The following is a 14,364-nucleotide window of genomic DNA, read 5'->3' as shown; positions in this document are numbered from 1 at the left end:
TCAACCTACTTATGTCCTTGAATTTAAGATAAGTCTCTTGTAAACAGCTTATAGTTGAGTCATGTTGTTTTAAACACTCTGTCAACCTTTGCCTTTTGACTGTTTAATCCATGAGACAGCTATCGGAATTTGTGGTTTGCTGTCACTTACCCCAGATTTGTCTTTGGGCAGATGTTTAACAATCTTTATGACCCTATGCTTTCTATAATTAACTAAGAACTTGCTGTGGGTCCACAATTTTACAAGCTTTTATGAATTGGGGAGGTTTCAATGGTTTGGGAAGGTTTCTGGGCTTTAGGGAAATTTTTCGTCCCATGAAGTTTGCAGCTGAAGTTTTCAGCTTTGCATTGATTCCTCTAAAGCTGAATAGAAGACTTATTGCCCCATTTTATCCTGCCTCAGTTCTGTGTATTAGTCAGGGTCCTCTAGGGAAACAGATCCAACAGGAGATATCTATAAATAGTATGAGATTTTATTAAAGTATCTCACACAACTATGGGGATGCATGAGTCCAAAGTCCACAGGGCAGCTGCAAACTAGCACTCCGGTGAAGGTCTCTGATGAGTTTCCCAGGGGAGGCTGGCTGGCTGAAGTAGAGATGAAAGTTACTTCTTCTGACTGCTGAAGTGGTTATCTCTCCCTTAGAAGCCTTCAAGTGATTGGATTAAATGTTCATTACTGTGGAAGATACTCCTCTTGGTTGTAGATGTAATCAGCCACAGATACAATCAACGAACTGATGATTTATGTCCACTAAATGTCCTTGCACTAATAGTTAGGCCAGTGCTTACTTGAACAGACAACTGGGCACTATCACCTGGCCAAGTTGAAACATGAACCTAACCATCACATTCTATTTGGTTCCTTTTACAATTTTCTCTCTCTTTATTGAGAAGTACATTCATTATTTTCCTGATATCCTTTCATTCTCTCTCTGTATTTTCCTTCATCGCCATGAACAAATTGAAGATTATTTTTTTTTGAAGTCTTATCCAGTATATCCTCAGCCTGTCTTTTTCACTGGTGCTTTCTGGAGTTTTATCTTCTTCCTTTGGATGGGCCATCATTTCCTGTTTCTTTGTCTTGTAATCTTTTGTTGCACTATACATTTGAATATTTTAAAATGTTAACTTTAGGATTTATTCCCTGAGAGTTCTGTTTCTTGAGTTTATATTCAGCTGGAGATATGCTGGACATTTTCTTGTGTGTCATAAGCTAAACAAAATCAAGCAAACCTAAGCAAAAAAACACTTTTTACCATCTTTGCAAATTGGCTTTGCATAGGCTGATGCTCTTCAGAGTTCAACCCTCCTATCAAGAAGATAAGCCCAGGTAAATGAAAGTCAGGTTCCCCTGACTTTTTTTGGTCTGTGTCTCATCCTAGGCTTGTTCTTGCTTATGGCCTTAGGAGTTTTCTTGTTTACAAGAGTTTGAATGCCCGCTCTACTTCTCAGAAAATAGACCTTCTCTTTCTCTCGGCTGTTCCACTGCAGCACTTAGAATAGGTAAGCTTTTCCCCCAGACCATCCGCCTCAGTTGTTTCTTATGTAATTAGTGAGTGCCATACTGGGAAGAGTCTTTTATTTTCCTGCTCTCAAGCTGCTTTTGGCTGGAAGGCAAATTCTGGGAGGGGCAGGAGACACCAGAGAAGAGTTCCCTCAATCAGGTTTTCCCAGCCAGAACAAGATCAAGGACCCACAATGGGTGCTGGTAAGCTCCAAACCACCCTAAGGAGGAGACAAGGAAGGACACTAGGAGCTTCTACCATGGGTCCCCAAAGCTGCCCTTTCTTGACTCAGCACCTGCCCTGTCAATGCAGCCCTTCAGCAGTCCTGAATCTTTAAGTCCTTATGCTGCCTTTGTCCAGGGCAGGTTGGAATAATGGTCATCCTTAGAGTCAGGCCTCCAGTGTTCCAAAGTAGCTAATCAAAAGCAGTGATCCACAATTGGACTGGACAGCACACACACACACACACACACACCCCACACCATATTTTTGGGGAACTGGATTTTTCCGTCCTTTTCTGGCACCAGCAAACTGTGCCAGGGGATGGGCCCTGCTGCCTACTGCAAGAGTGGGGCATGCACATTGGAAACTGATGCACAGAGAGTAGGAATGTATTGGTATTTACTATAATTAACCAGCCTCTCCCTCTTGCTATTCCCTGGAGGTTGTATATTGTCCTACCTGACTGCATCTTTAGGATGTTAATGCAAATGTTGAAGAAGATAAATTATTTGAGATAATCAGAAAATCTCAGAGTGAGCTGCATGCTGGGATATATTAATAGATAAAGATAGCTCAAATCTATCAATAGCTAATGATACTCTCCTTGTTTATTATTCTATAGACGCTTTGAGTAACGCAAGCAAACATGCATCAATCTTGTAATATTTCATCTCCAATTTCCATCTGTTGACTTGCCCCCTTGGAGTAGCAAATATCACAAATCCTTGTACTCTAACACAAATGAAAATATTTGCTAATAATGGACACTATTTTTTACTAAACAGGCAAACCAACTGACATTAGTGAGTGCCATACTGGAAGAGTCTTACTCGTCATCTAATTCAGAGCCCAGTGAAATTCTCAACATATACTCTTTCAGTCAGGGAATCAGAGTTGGCCCAAGTAATTGCTTTATCTTTTCAGTAAAGTGAGTCTTTGAAATTGATGAGTTTTTCCTTGGTCTATGGTATGGAGATACGTGATAGTTGGTGTTCAGGTTTTGAAGAAGACTGTTCCTTAGAACATGTCTTAGTTTCCCAGCCATTCTGACAAATTCCACAAACGGGCTGGCTTAAATGATGGGAATTTATTGGTTCATCATTTCAGAGGTCAGAAACCCAAATTAAGGTGCTGGCTTGAAGACTTGCTTCCTCCTGGAGTTGGTAGCATTTAAGGCCATCCTGCAGTCTTTGAGGTTCCTTGGCTTTTCCCTCACATGGTGCTGTCCTCTTCTGGCTTCCAGTTTTCTTTATGTTTGAATTTCTTGTTTATAAAGGACTCCAGAAATCCAGATGAAGACTCAGCCTTATTCAGTTGGGCCATACCTTAGCTAAAAATAATATGTTCAAGAGGTCTGATTTACAAAGGGCTCAAACCTGCAGGAACGTAGATATATAATTCAACCTATTACAGGCCATCATTCTTTAATGCCTATTTAGAGATTGGATTTGTCAAACCCTATTAAGAAAAATAATCCTATTTCAGTATGTTAACTGCTATAATAATTTAATGAGAGAGTTGGCTTTGAAGTCAAATAATCTGGGTTCAAAACCTTGCTCTATCACTTACTGACTGTGATTTTAGGCAAAGAACTTAAACTCCTTGTCCTTTAGCTTCCTCAGTTGTAAAATGGCTATTTTGTAAAATTGATATTTATCCCTGCCACATTTTGTTGTGTGGGAATTAAATGAGTTTTGATACACAAAATAATTAGAACAAACAGTAATAAGAATGAAAACTTGCAACAGTGTTTACTAAGTAAGTATATAGGCTTAAACGCAAAGACATTTTAAGGAATAAAAGATAAACTGTGCATTATGAAAACTCCAAAGGGCCAGACATCCTTAAAAATGAAAGCATTAAATTAGTGTCCTTTCACAATGCGGATAGAGATATTCTGAACATTTAATCATTTCATGACTCTCTTGGCAGCAGGTGCTCTATCAATCTATCTATCTCAATAGATCATAAATAAATGATTTATTTATATGCCTTAGAATTCATCTGTCATGATTACTTCTTTGTTCACTTTAGAGATTATATTAAATCCAAGCCCTAAAATGGAAGAAGCCAAAAGCCAAAGTTTGGAAGAAGACTTTGAAGGACAGGCCACACATACAGGTAAGCAAAGCTAGAAGGAAAAAATATATGTTAAATTAAAATTAAATCTGCAGATCTCTAAAGTTCCTATTGCCACTTTTCAGAATGGAATTTATTTCAAGTAATACCTTCAGATGGTTTGATAGAATTATCTAAGAAAATACTTGATTGGGTAAATTAACTTGAAATCAAATAATTCTTGAAAGTTTGATTTAGATAACAAAGGGTAAGAGAAACACTATTTATTGAGACCTTCTTTCTGCCAACTATTGCAAGACAGCTCTATCTACACTTAAGTCATTTTGTTCTTTTCTAATTTCCTCACTATGGACTTTCTTTTATTACCATTGTGAAACACTTGTAGACCAAAAGGCAAATAAGTAAATTGTTCTTAATTTTAGTTTTTGAATATGTAAAAGTAAATGGAATGATGAAAAGTTATTGAACAAATAAACGACTTTCAAGATTTCTTCAGAAATCTAAAGTCTTATTCATTTCATCCAGAACCTATTTTTTTAAGCTATTACATTGTGCATGATTCTCTATATGCCACTACTAAGAGCTGAAAAGTCAAAAAACTCAACTTAAAAAAAAAAATCAGGGATCTTTGAACTATACTTAGTATTACTTGATTAGCATTTCCTGCTTTTTTAAAAACAATATTATTCAGAGCCTTTAAACCTATCCAGCAATTTAGATGAATTCAGACATGATAATTCATTTTATAATCGAGTGTGAAGAATGTCTTTCTAAGCATGACACAAACTCAGAAACCATAAAAGAAATTTAGACTACTAAATTCAGCCATGGAAATGAAGAAGGAAGGAAGGGAGACAAGGAGGAAAAAGGAAGGAAGAAGGTTAAGAAGGAAGGAAGGTGGGTGTTCCAGTTTGCTAAAGCTGCCAGAATGCAATATACCAGAAATAGATTGGCTTTTACAAAGGGGATTTAAGTTACAATTCAAAGGCTTTGAAAATGTCCAATCTAAGGCACCAACAAAAGGACACTTTCTCTTAAGAAAGGTTGATTCTGAGGTTTCTCTGTCACATAGAAAGGCACATGGTGACTTCTGCTGTCCTTCTCTCCTGACTTCCGGTTGCAAGTAACTCTCTCAACTTCTAATGTCTTCTGGGGTGTTTCCTTCTGCATCTCCAAATGTCTGTGTCTGTTGGCTCTCCAAGCATCTGAACTCTCTGCTCTTCGTGTTAGCTGTTTTAAGGACTCCAGTAAACTAACTACGATCCACATTCAATGGGTGGGATCACACTTCCATCTAATAAAAAAGTTACAGCCACAATTGAGTAGGTCATATCTCCATGGAAACAACCTAATCAAAAGATCACACCCTACAGGGCGGGCCGCGGTGGCTCAGCGGGCAAGAGTGCTTGCCTGCCATGCCGGAGGACCCCGGTTCGATTCCCGGCCCCAGCCCATGTAAAAAACAAACAAAAAACAAACAAAATATAATAAAATAAGAAAATGTTTAAAGATGTTTCCCTTTCTTCCTCCCTTCCTTCCTTCCTTCCTTCTCTGTCTTTCTTTCTTTCCTTCCCTTCCTCCCTCTCTCTTTAAAAAAAAAAAAAAAAAAGATCACACCCTACAAATTGCCTGCCTTTATAGGAGGGCAGGATTAGGATTAAAAGAACATGGCTTTTCTGGGGGCACATGACAACTTCAAACAGAAGGAAAGAAGACAGGAAGGAAGGAAAAAAGGAGTGAGGGAAGGAAGGAAGGAGGGAGAGTGGGAGGAAGGAAATGTCTCTGCCTGGCAAAAGTCACAAGTAAAAATTAAAAAAAAAAAAACACTTAACCAATTAAGGGAAAAACTGGCAACTCAAATGACAGGCAAATGACTAATTTCCTAACATATATTAAGAGCTCCTACAAATCAAACAAGAAAATGGAACAATGGGCAAAAGACAGAACAGACCATTCACAAAAAAAGAGAAAGAAAGAAAGAAAAAAGTGGCACTCAAAAGTTGGAACTATAAGTGGGAGACAAATTTTCACACAGTTGGTAAAGGTAAAAACGTATGAAAATACATTTTTGGAAAGAGGCACACCATATGTTGTGGGTAGAAGTGTAAATTAGTGCAACCTCTACGGGGCAGTTTAACAATATCAGTATTAGAAATACATATACTTTTTTTTTTATTAATTAACGAAAAAAAAAAAGAAATTAACCCAACATTTAGAAATCATACCATTCTACATATGCAATCAGTAATTCTTAACATCATCACATAGATGCATGATCATCGTTTCTTAGTACATTTGCATCGGTTTAGAAGAACTAGCGACACACCAGACAAAGATATAGAATGTTAATATAGAGAAAAGAAATAAAAGTAATAATAATAGTAAAAAAAAAACAAAACAACAACAAAAAAACAAACAAAAACGAACAAACAAACTAACTAACTAAACCTATAGCTCAGATGCAGCTTCATTCAGTGTTTTAACATGATTACTTTACTGGAGCTGAAGAGATACAGACTGTGCAACAGGACTAGATACAAAAACTCAAAAATGGACAGCACAATAATACATATACTTTTTGATCAATTTTACTTTTATGACCTACAGATATGCCTGCACTGAGCAGATAGCAAAAACAAAACAAAACAAGGTTTTTCACTCAGCATCATAAGTCATAGAAAAATTTGGAGATGACACATTTATCAGTCCTCAGTAAGAAACTGAGTAAATTCTGAATATCTACACAATGGAATAACATGTCTCCATTTAGAAAAAGAAGAAACGCCTTTATGTATCTATATGAGAGAGTCTCTGAACTATATTATGAAATGAAACTAATGTATTATCATTGTAGAAAATGCAAGAAAAAAGGATTCTCTTTTCAACACATTTAAGCACACACACATTGATTTGTTTGTATATGCACAGAATATATCTGGAAAAGTACACAAGAGAACAATTAACATTCATTGTCTGAATATAATTAATACAAATGAAAACATTATAAAACAAACTTTTCAGGCTATATGGAGGAAAAAGAGAGCATACAACTACATATACAATACAATATTGAAAATATAGATGTAGCTAAATTTTAGGAAAAATATTCAGTTTAAATGTCTGTACTCAAGAATTGAAGACCCTCTTTCAAGCACTGTTTTTACTTATCGGAGCAATTTAACATCAAACTTCCAATTATTTGTCTTAAATCTGAAAATCCCATCATTTCTATATTTGCAACAGAATTTTAGAATCATAAAGATATCAGAAACTTTTGTAATGATTTTCTTAAAATTGACTTTTTTTTTCTTTTTGTTTTTTGTTTTTTGGGGGGGCAATGGTCCTGGAATCAAACCTGGTCTCCTACACGCACAGTGAGCATTCTACCACTGAACCGTGCACCCAGCCCTTGGTTTTAATTAAGGTCAGGCTTCCCTCTCACTAGTTATCTTTTATGTGCCATGGTTGTTATTGCTTTCTGGATTCTGATAATTTCAAATTTGTTTCCCAACAATCCTAGTAGTTTATTAATATCATTGTGCCAAATTTAGTTTTTTGGTGGAAGCGTCATTCCTCTTTAATAAAAGTACCATTTTTTTTTTGTATTTCTAGTTTCCTCTGGATGCTCTAATTTTTCAAATTTCTTTATCCCAACATTTTGTCAGTACTTCAAAGTGCATATTTGTATTTTCATTAATACAGCTGTTTCAGAAAGATTCTTTGCCAAAACTCATTTAATAAAAGTAATGTGGGAAGCATTTTTATGAGCACTATGATCAGAAATTTCTAGCCCAAACAAGATGTTTCTTTCTGATGCAGGAGATGCTCTCACAGTGATACTTATACAAGTTGCAATTGTAGAAATAACCCTCTTGAAAATATAAAGGGAAAAATTTATTTTTAATTTTATTTCAGGGCCCAAAGGTGTAATAAATGATTGGAGAAAGTTTAAATTAGAGAGTGAAGATGGGGATTCAATCCCATCTAATAAGAAGGAAATTCTCAGGCAAATGTCTTCTCCTCAGTGCAGAGATGAAAATGAGTCAAAAGAAAGATTCCACAGAAAGGTAAGATAAAGGGGAAAAAAATAACAATTTACAGTGTGCTTTTTTAGTCTAGATGATAAAGAACCACTTTAGAAAAATGATAAAATACAGCTACATGGCAAAAATATTTATTGCTGCATTGTTTGTACTGTGAAGAAATATCAACAAGGATTGGCAGCTATTAAAAAATGAATTACAACTATATAAATTGACTTGGGGCAGTTAGTTCCACAATGTACAATTATATGAGGAAGCAAGGTGCAGAGATTTTTAAATTGTATGTTCTCATCCTCTAAAATAATGAAAAAAACTCTGTATATTTATTTATGCTTATATTATTATATGTTTGTTGAAAATTATGGTCAGGCATGCATAGAGTTGGCCATGTTGGTTATTTGGAAAGGATGGGATTGGATGGGACAAAGAAAGGGAAGAAGGTAAGCAGAACAAGCCACATTTTTTTAAAGGTCTCCATAATAAAAAAGTGCATTTTTTACAAGACCTTGTTACCAGACAAAGACCTTGGATTCTTTTTTTTTTTTTTTTTTTTGGCATGGGTACGCACCTAGAATCGAACCTGGGTCTCTGGCATGGCAGGCAAGAATTCTGCCACCAAGCCACCGTGGCCCACCCAACCTTGAATTCTTTTGCCCACCGCACTCAATAACTAATTACTGAGACACCGGGGTTTCAAAGAGAGAAAGAGTTTAGTATTACGCATATAGTAGGAGAGCAGATGGCTTCGTTGCCCAAAATCTGTCTTCCTGGACTGCAGTAATTCAGATAATTTTACTAGAGAAAAGATGGGCAGGGTTTAGGATAATGAGTACAGTGGCCCCAGATGCTGTAATTGGAGGTGATCTGATTATTGAGCATGAGCAGATTGATCACATGCTTAGTCACAGAATGTATGTAAGAAAATGGTGGGCTGAGGTATAGGTTACTTGTAGGTTAAAGTCTAAGCTACTGCACATGTCAGGTGGGGCCATCTTGATTAGATCCAATCTCAGTCATCAAGATAAATTTGGACTTGGGATGGGTTAGTTTCAGGTGGACCCAAGACCCTTCATTAACAAACATTAGGAAATATCTTTAGTGATTAAAAGACACTAAAGTTGAAAAGCTGGATAACTGGGTAGAAATGAAGGTTAAATACAAGGTTTTTACAATCACTGGGGTAGAAGACAAGGGCTATACAATCATCAGAGATCAAGGTAGTTGGATTACCATTTAGAGATTTCAGGAATTTCCCTCTGTCTACTTCAATACAACAGAAAGCAAAAAGGATTATCTATACAATAATTCAGTAATCAAAATCATCTCTTAAACCCTGATTTCAAACCTGTGTAAATGTGCTGCGTATAGTGATGCTGAAAAGACAGTCTGTGCATCAGAAATATGGCTTGGCCACAGAACTATGGTAGCACCTTAAAACTCACACTAAACATTTAACAATTTTTAGGATTAAAACAAATTAAATTGGGACACCAATATGTGAAAAAACATAATAAAATGATAAGGGAAAGAGTAAGGATATAGGAAAACAAATATAAAAGGCAGAAACGAGAAGGAAGTAATGAAAGCTTCAGATACTTCTATTTAATGTGAATCTCAGTTTCTTCGTCCATAAAATGAGACTAACGAAACTAATAATACCTCCCTCATAGGTCTGCAGTGAAGATTTAAATAAAATATGTAAAGTACCTAAAACATAATAGATTTTCCACAAATATTAGTTTCTTACGTTTCCAATTCTCCTCTACTTTAAACATTGGTAGCAGTTGCTGTCTGAGATGCTACATGATGAGAAAATAGCAGCAGCTCATCTCCTTTACAAGCCAACAAACTTCCAGGGCTCTGGCAGTTCCACATCTCTTAATCAGAGCATCTCCTATTGTTTATTTATGTCTTTTTTGGGGGAGAAGACGCTGAGTATATGGGGAAATGGTACTAAACATCCTATTGACTATATTAATAATGAAATAGCTAATATGAGAAAGCTGTGTGGGTAATTTTATATTCTAGATGCAATGAAGGGGAACTGTCTTGGACAGTGGAAGGTAGCTCTTTTCTCACTTTTCCTGCAGCTGTGCATTAGAATAATATGGTAGACTTGACAAAACACAGATTACTATGGGGCGTCACTCTCATAGGTTCTGATTCAATAGGTCAGGAAAGTGCCAGATATTTGCATTTCTAAGAAGTTTCCTGGCAATGTTGATGCTGGTGATCCAAGGATAACATCTTGGTTATATTGATGCACTAACTGCATAGGGTGTTAAAAGCTGTGTTGAATTCCAACTTACATATTAAAAAAAAAGTAAGTGATAAGATGTAATTTTTAAAGCAACTTTTATAGAGGAGACACTAATATCCAGAGGTATTATTGGCGATACATTTAAATGTATGTAATTTGATGAAAGTTACTCCAGGGAAGACCTTGCTGGACTTCTTTTGTCTCTTCTCTTTCAGTTACATCTTTGTCCAAAGTGGGTGGGTTGTTAAGTGGTACAGTTCTGATTGAGATCATGGCTCATCTCTGCTCAGCAATATTCATGCATTCATATAATTATTAGTTTCATTATGAAATAACTAATGGACTTACATTCCAAACACTGTAGCAGATGTTACAGAGAGGGTGATGAATGAGACAGACAAAATTCCTACCACCTTGGAATTTACCGGTTGGAAAAACAATATTGAACAATTAAACAATAAATATATAACACAATGCCAGGTAGTGTTTATTACTATGAAGAAAAATAAGCCAGTATAAGGAAGAGAAAGGATAAGGCAGGGCCTCTTTTGGTAGGGTAGTCAGGGAGGGTGAATGAAGTGAAGGAAAAAGTCATATCAAGATTTGGGGGAGAGGCATTCCAGGCAAAGAACAGCAAATGCAACCTCTTAGAGCTGAGAATAAGTTTGGTGTGCCTAAGAACCGTAAATTTCTGACTGAATGATCTTTATTTCTTCCATGTATTCCCAGATGAGTATTCAAGAATATGAGCTAATCCATCAAGTCAAAGAGGATGAAAATTGCCTTCGTAAATACCGTAGACAGTGTATGCAGGATATGCATCAGAAGCTGAGTTTTGGGCCTAGATATGGGTTTGTATATGAGCTGGAAACAGGGGAGCAGTTCCTGGAAACCATTGCAAAAGAGCAGAAAATCACCACAATCGTGGTTCACATTTATGAAGATGGCATCAAGGGCTGTGATGGTCTAAACAGCAGCCTAACATGTCTTGCAGCCGAATATCCTATGGTCAAGTTTTGTAAAATAAAAGCTTCTAATACAGGTGCTGGGGACCGCTTTTCCTCAGATGTACTCCCCACACTGCTGGTCTACAAAGGTGGGGAGCTCATAAGCAATTTTATCAGTGTTGCCGAACAGTTTGCTGAAGAATTTTTTGCTGGGGATGTGGAATCTTTTCTAAATGAATATGGGTTATTACCTGAAAGAGAGATATATGCTCTAGAGCAGACCGACACGGAGGAAGATACTGAATAAAGATTCACTACAATAATATCTCATATTTCTCCCTTAACCATTGAAAGTTGGTTTTGGTAATATCCATATTCCTCTAGAGAAGCCCAAGTATGGCCATGGCTATTTTAATTTGAAAGAAAAAAGAAGTTTGACACTACAAATGATATTATTAGCATTTCTTAGGCTTAGTTGTGTCAAATTCAAAGAACAATTTACTACATAAACAATGAAGTCTTCCGGCAATACTGCTTGAAGACAAAGAAGATACAAATAATATTGTGACTTTTTCAAAAAATCCTTTCAAGCTAGATAAGGAAGTATTGACTTATTATTCCTTGTTTTTGCTTCGGTGTTATTATTTGGGCTTTTCCAATTATATGACTAATTATACTTTTGCTTACATAATATGAATAAAATCGCATGACAAAATAAAATTTCTACTCAAGGTGTATTCTTTCTCAGGCATTATATTATCAAGATACTAAAAGTATTATAAAGCCCCAAATTGCAAAAACAAAACATGCAGTATTATATCTTATATTCCAATGAAACTATTGCATAAGAAACTTAAAACATTGTGCCACATTTAAGTTGTAAAAATAAAAGACCCTACATGACCCGGTGCCTCCCTACTTCTCCCATGTTATCCCTTATCATTCTTCCCTTTGTTTCTTATAGCCTAGACAACCAACACCCCACTGTCAGATCACCCCACCTCAGGACCTTTACATTTGTAGTTTACCCTGCTTGGAAAGCTACAGCAGATCTCAGATCAAATGTCACCTCCTTACATGTATATGATACTTAACTCTGTGTCATTTAATCCCTTCAACCACCTTTAGTTCTATTGCCATCCTCATAATAGAGATGAAGAAAGAATCAAAGAGAAATTAAGTCGTTTGCCCAGGTTTAAACATCCAGTAAGTAAAAGACTCAACTCTGGCACCAGACTTTCTGCTCTCTACCTTTATACAATATAACCTATCTGTCTACATTATCTCAACTTTACCACTCGATATCACCCCCAGACTCTCTATCATACTAAATTTCTTTTTAACGGTGTTTATCATGATCTGATATCTTCATTTGTTTTCTTATTGAGTGTCTGTCTCCCATAGGAGATATAAGCATTAAGATAGCTGGGCTTTGTCTCTTTTCAATACCACTATATTCAATACTGGCACCTAGATAAGTTCCTGGCACTTAAGAAACTTTTTTTTTTTTTGACATGGGCAGACAACAGGAATCAAACCCAGGTCTCTGGCATGGCAGGCAAGAACTCTGCCACTGAGCCATCATTGCCCACCCTTAATAAACATTTAATATGCCTTTATAGAGAAAGGGATGGAAGGAAGAAAGGAAGAATGGGAAAGGAAAATAAGGTCTATAATTGTACTAGACATTGTTGATAAAAAGCTGGGCAGAAGAGCGACCGAAGTCCTGTAGACTCTATCATCGACCCAGAGGGAGTGAGCAACATGGCGGCGGCGGCAGCCCAGCACGAGAACCTCTCCTTGGTGGTGCACGGAGCTGGAGATCTGCGCCTGGAGAACTTCCCCATTCCTGAACCAGGCCCAAATGAAGTCCTGCTGAAGATGCGTTCAGTTGGAATCTGTGGCTCAGATGTCCACTATTGGCAACATGGTCGAATTGGGGATTTTGTTGTGAAAAAGCCCATGGTGCTGGGGCATGAAGCTTCAGGAACAGTTGTAAAAGTGGGATCACTGGTAAAGCATCTAAAACCAGGTGATCATGTTGCCATTGAACTTGGTGCCCCCAGAGAAATTGATGAGTTCTGCAAGATTGGCTGATACAATCTGTCCCCATCTATCTTCTTCTGTGCCACGCCCCCTGATGATGGGAACCTCTGTCGCTTCTACAAGCACAATGCAGATTTCTGTTACAAGCTTCCTGACAACGTCACCTTTGAGGAAGGGGCCTTGATTGAGCCTCTGTCTGTGGGGATCCACGCCTGCCAACGAGCTGGAGTCTCCCTGGGGAACAAGGTCTTTGTGTGCGGAGCTGGGCCGATTGGACTGGTGACTTTGATCATAGCCAAGGTAATGGGAGCTGCTCGAGTGGTGGTGACTGATCTGTCTGCCTCTCGGTTGTCCAAAGCCAAGGAAGTAGGGGCTGATCTCATCCTTCAGGTCTCCAAGGAGAGCCCTCAAGAAATTGCCAATAAAGTAGAAGATTTGCTAGGATGCAAGCCGGAGATCACCACTGAGTGCACAGGAGCAGAGGCTGCCATCCAGGCGGGCATCTATGCCACCCATTCTGGTGGGACCCTGGTGCTTGTGGGGCTGGGCCCTGAGATGACCACCGTGCCCCTTGTGCACGCGGCAATCTGGGAAGTGGATATCAAAGGCGTGTTTCGCTACTGCAATATGTGGCCAATGGCAATTTCAATGCTTGCATCCAAGTCTGTGAATGTTAAGCCTTTAGTCACCCATAGGTTTCCTCTGGAGAGAGCTTTGGAGGCCTTTGAAACATCCAGAAGGGGGTTGGGGTTGAAGGTCATGCTCAAGTGTGACCCCAATGACCAGAATCCCTGATGTTAATTGGGCTCTGCCCTCATCCCCACCTTCTCAGCATCTTGGGGGCTGAATCTCTGGGCAAGGGTGGGCTTTGATGCTGAAGTTTCTTTTGAATGGTGACAGTAATTGAAATAATTTATTAAAAATAGAGAGCCTTATGCAGGGTAGGAGGTGTTCCTTAAAAACACTAGTAGGGATAGTTTGGGGGAAACTTGTAGCCACAATGACCTGTTCATGTTAAACAAAGTTCAAGAAGTACAGCTGCATTTGACAGGCAGGTGCTGAGACTCCCCTTCTTTCCTGAGTGCCTTAGTTAAGCAAGGAGGGCAGTTGGTTCCTGCTCCAATCGTGAATGAGGGCAGGTGCAGCGTGGAGCTAAATTATTAGGAGACAACTTCATCAAGACTTAATTGGCCCAGAAGCTGATTTTCATGAATATCCGCCACTCAGAGTCTGTCAAGAGTTTTACTTTAGGGTGGGCCA

At 37.9% G+C, this 14,364-nt stretch overlaps 2 protein-coding genes across 2 annotated transcripts; both read left to right on the top strand.

Moving 5' to 3' along the window:
• The first annotated feature begins 3,771 nt into the window (after window positions 1–3,771).
• On the top strand, window positions 3,772–11,365 carry PDC (phosducin). Its single transcript, XM_077155766.1, has 3 exons — window positions 3,772–3,850; window positions 7,724–7,875; window positions 10,841–11,365. Exons 1-3 carry the CDS (start codon window positions 3,790–3,792, stop codon window positions 11,363–11,365), a joined length of 738 nt encoding a protein of 245 aa, XP_077011881.1. The 5' UTR covers window positions 3,772–3,789.
• Window positions 11,366–12,775: 1,410 nt separating this feature from the next.
• LOC143678907 (sorbitol dehydrogenase) lies at window positions 12,776–14,351 on the top strand. The gene has a single exon (XM_077155765.1). It carries the CDS (start codon window positions 12,823–12,825, stop codon window positions 13,153–13,155), a length of 333 nt encoding a protein of 110 aa, XP_077011880.1. The 5' UTR covers window positions 12,776–12,822; the 3' UTR covers window positions 13,156–14,351.
• Window positions 14,352–14,364: the final 13 nt, after the last annotated feature.

Source organism: Tamandua tetradactyla, chromosome 4, assembly GCF_023851605.1.
Source record: "Tamandua tetradactyla isolate mTamTet1 chromosome 4, mTamTet1.pri, whole genome shotgun sequence".
Classification (NCBI taxonomy): Eukaryota; Metazoa; Chordata; class Mammalia; order Pilosa; family Myrmecophagidae; genus Tamandua; species Tamandua tetradactyla.
The sequence above is the reverse complement of the archived record's forward strand: the minus strand, read 5'-3'. Positions and strand labels throughout refer to the sequence as shown.

What these genes read in the sequence shown, in the direction of transcription:
- PDC (XM_077155766.1), top strand. Translation starts at nt 3,790, where the DNA reads ATGGAAGAAGCCAAAAGCCAAAGTTTGGAAGAAGACTTTGAAGGACAG. An exon ending in AGGACAGGCCACACATACAG is followed by an intron (nt 3,851 to 7,723) that starts GTAAGCAAAGCT and finishes ATTTTATTTCAG; the next exon opens with GGCCCAAAGGTGTAATAAAT. An exon ending in AAGAAAGATTCCACAGAAAG is followed by an intron (nt 7,876 to 10,840) that starts GTAAGATAAAGG and finishes ATGTATTCCCAG; the next exon opens with ATGAGTATTCAAGAATATGA.
- LOC143678907 (XM_077155765.1), top strand. Translation starts at nt 12,823, where the DNA reads ATGGCGGCGGCGGCAGCCCAGCACGAGAACCTCTCCTTGGTGGTGCAC.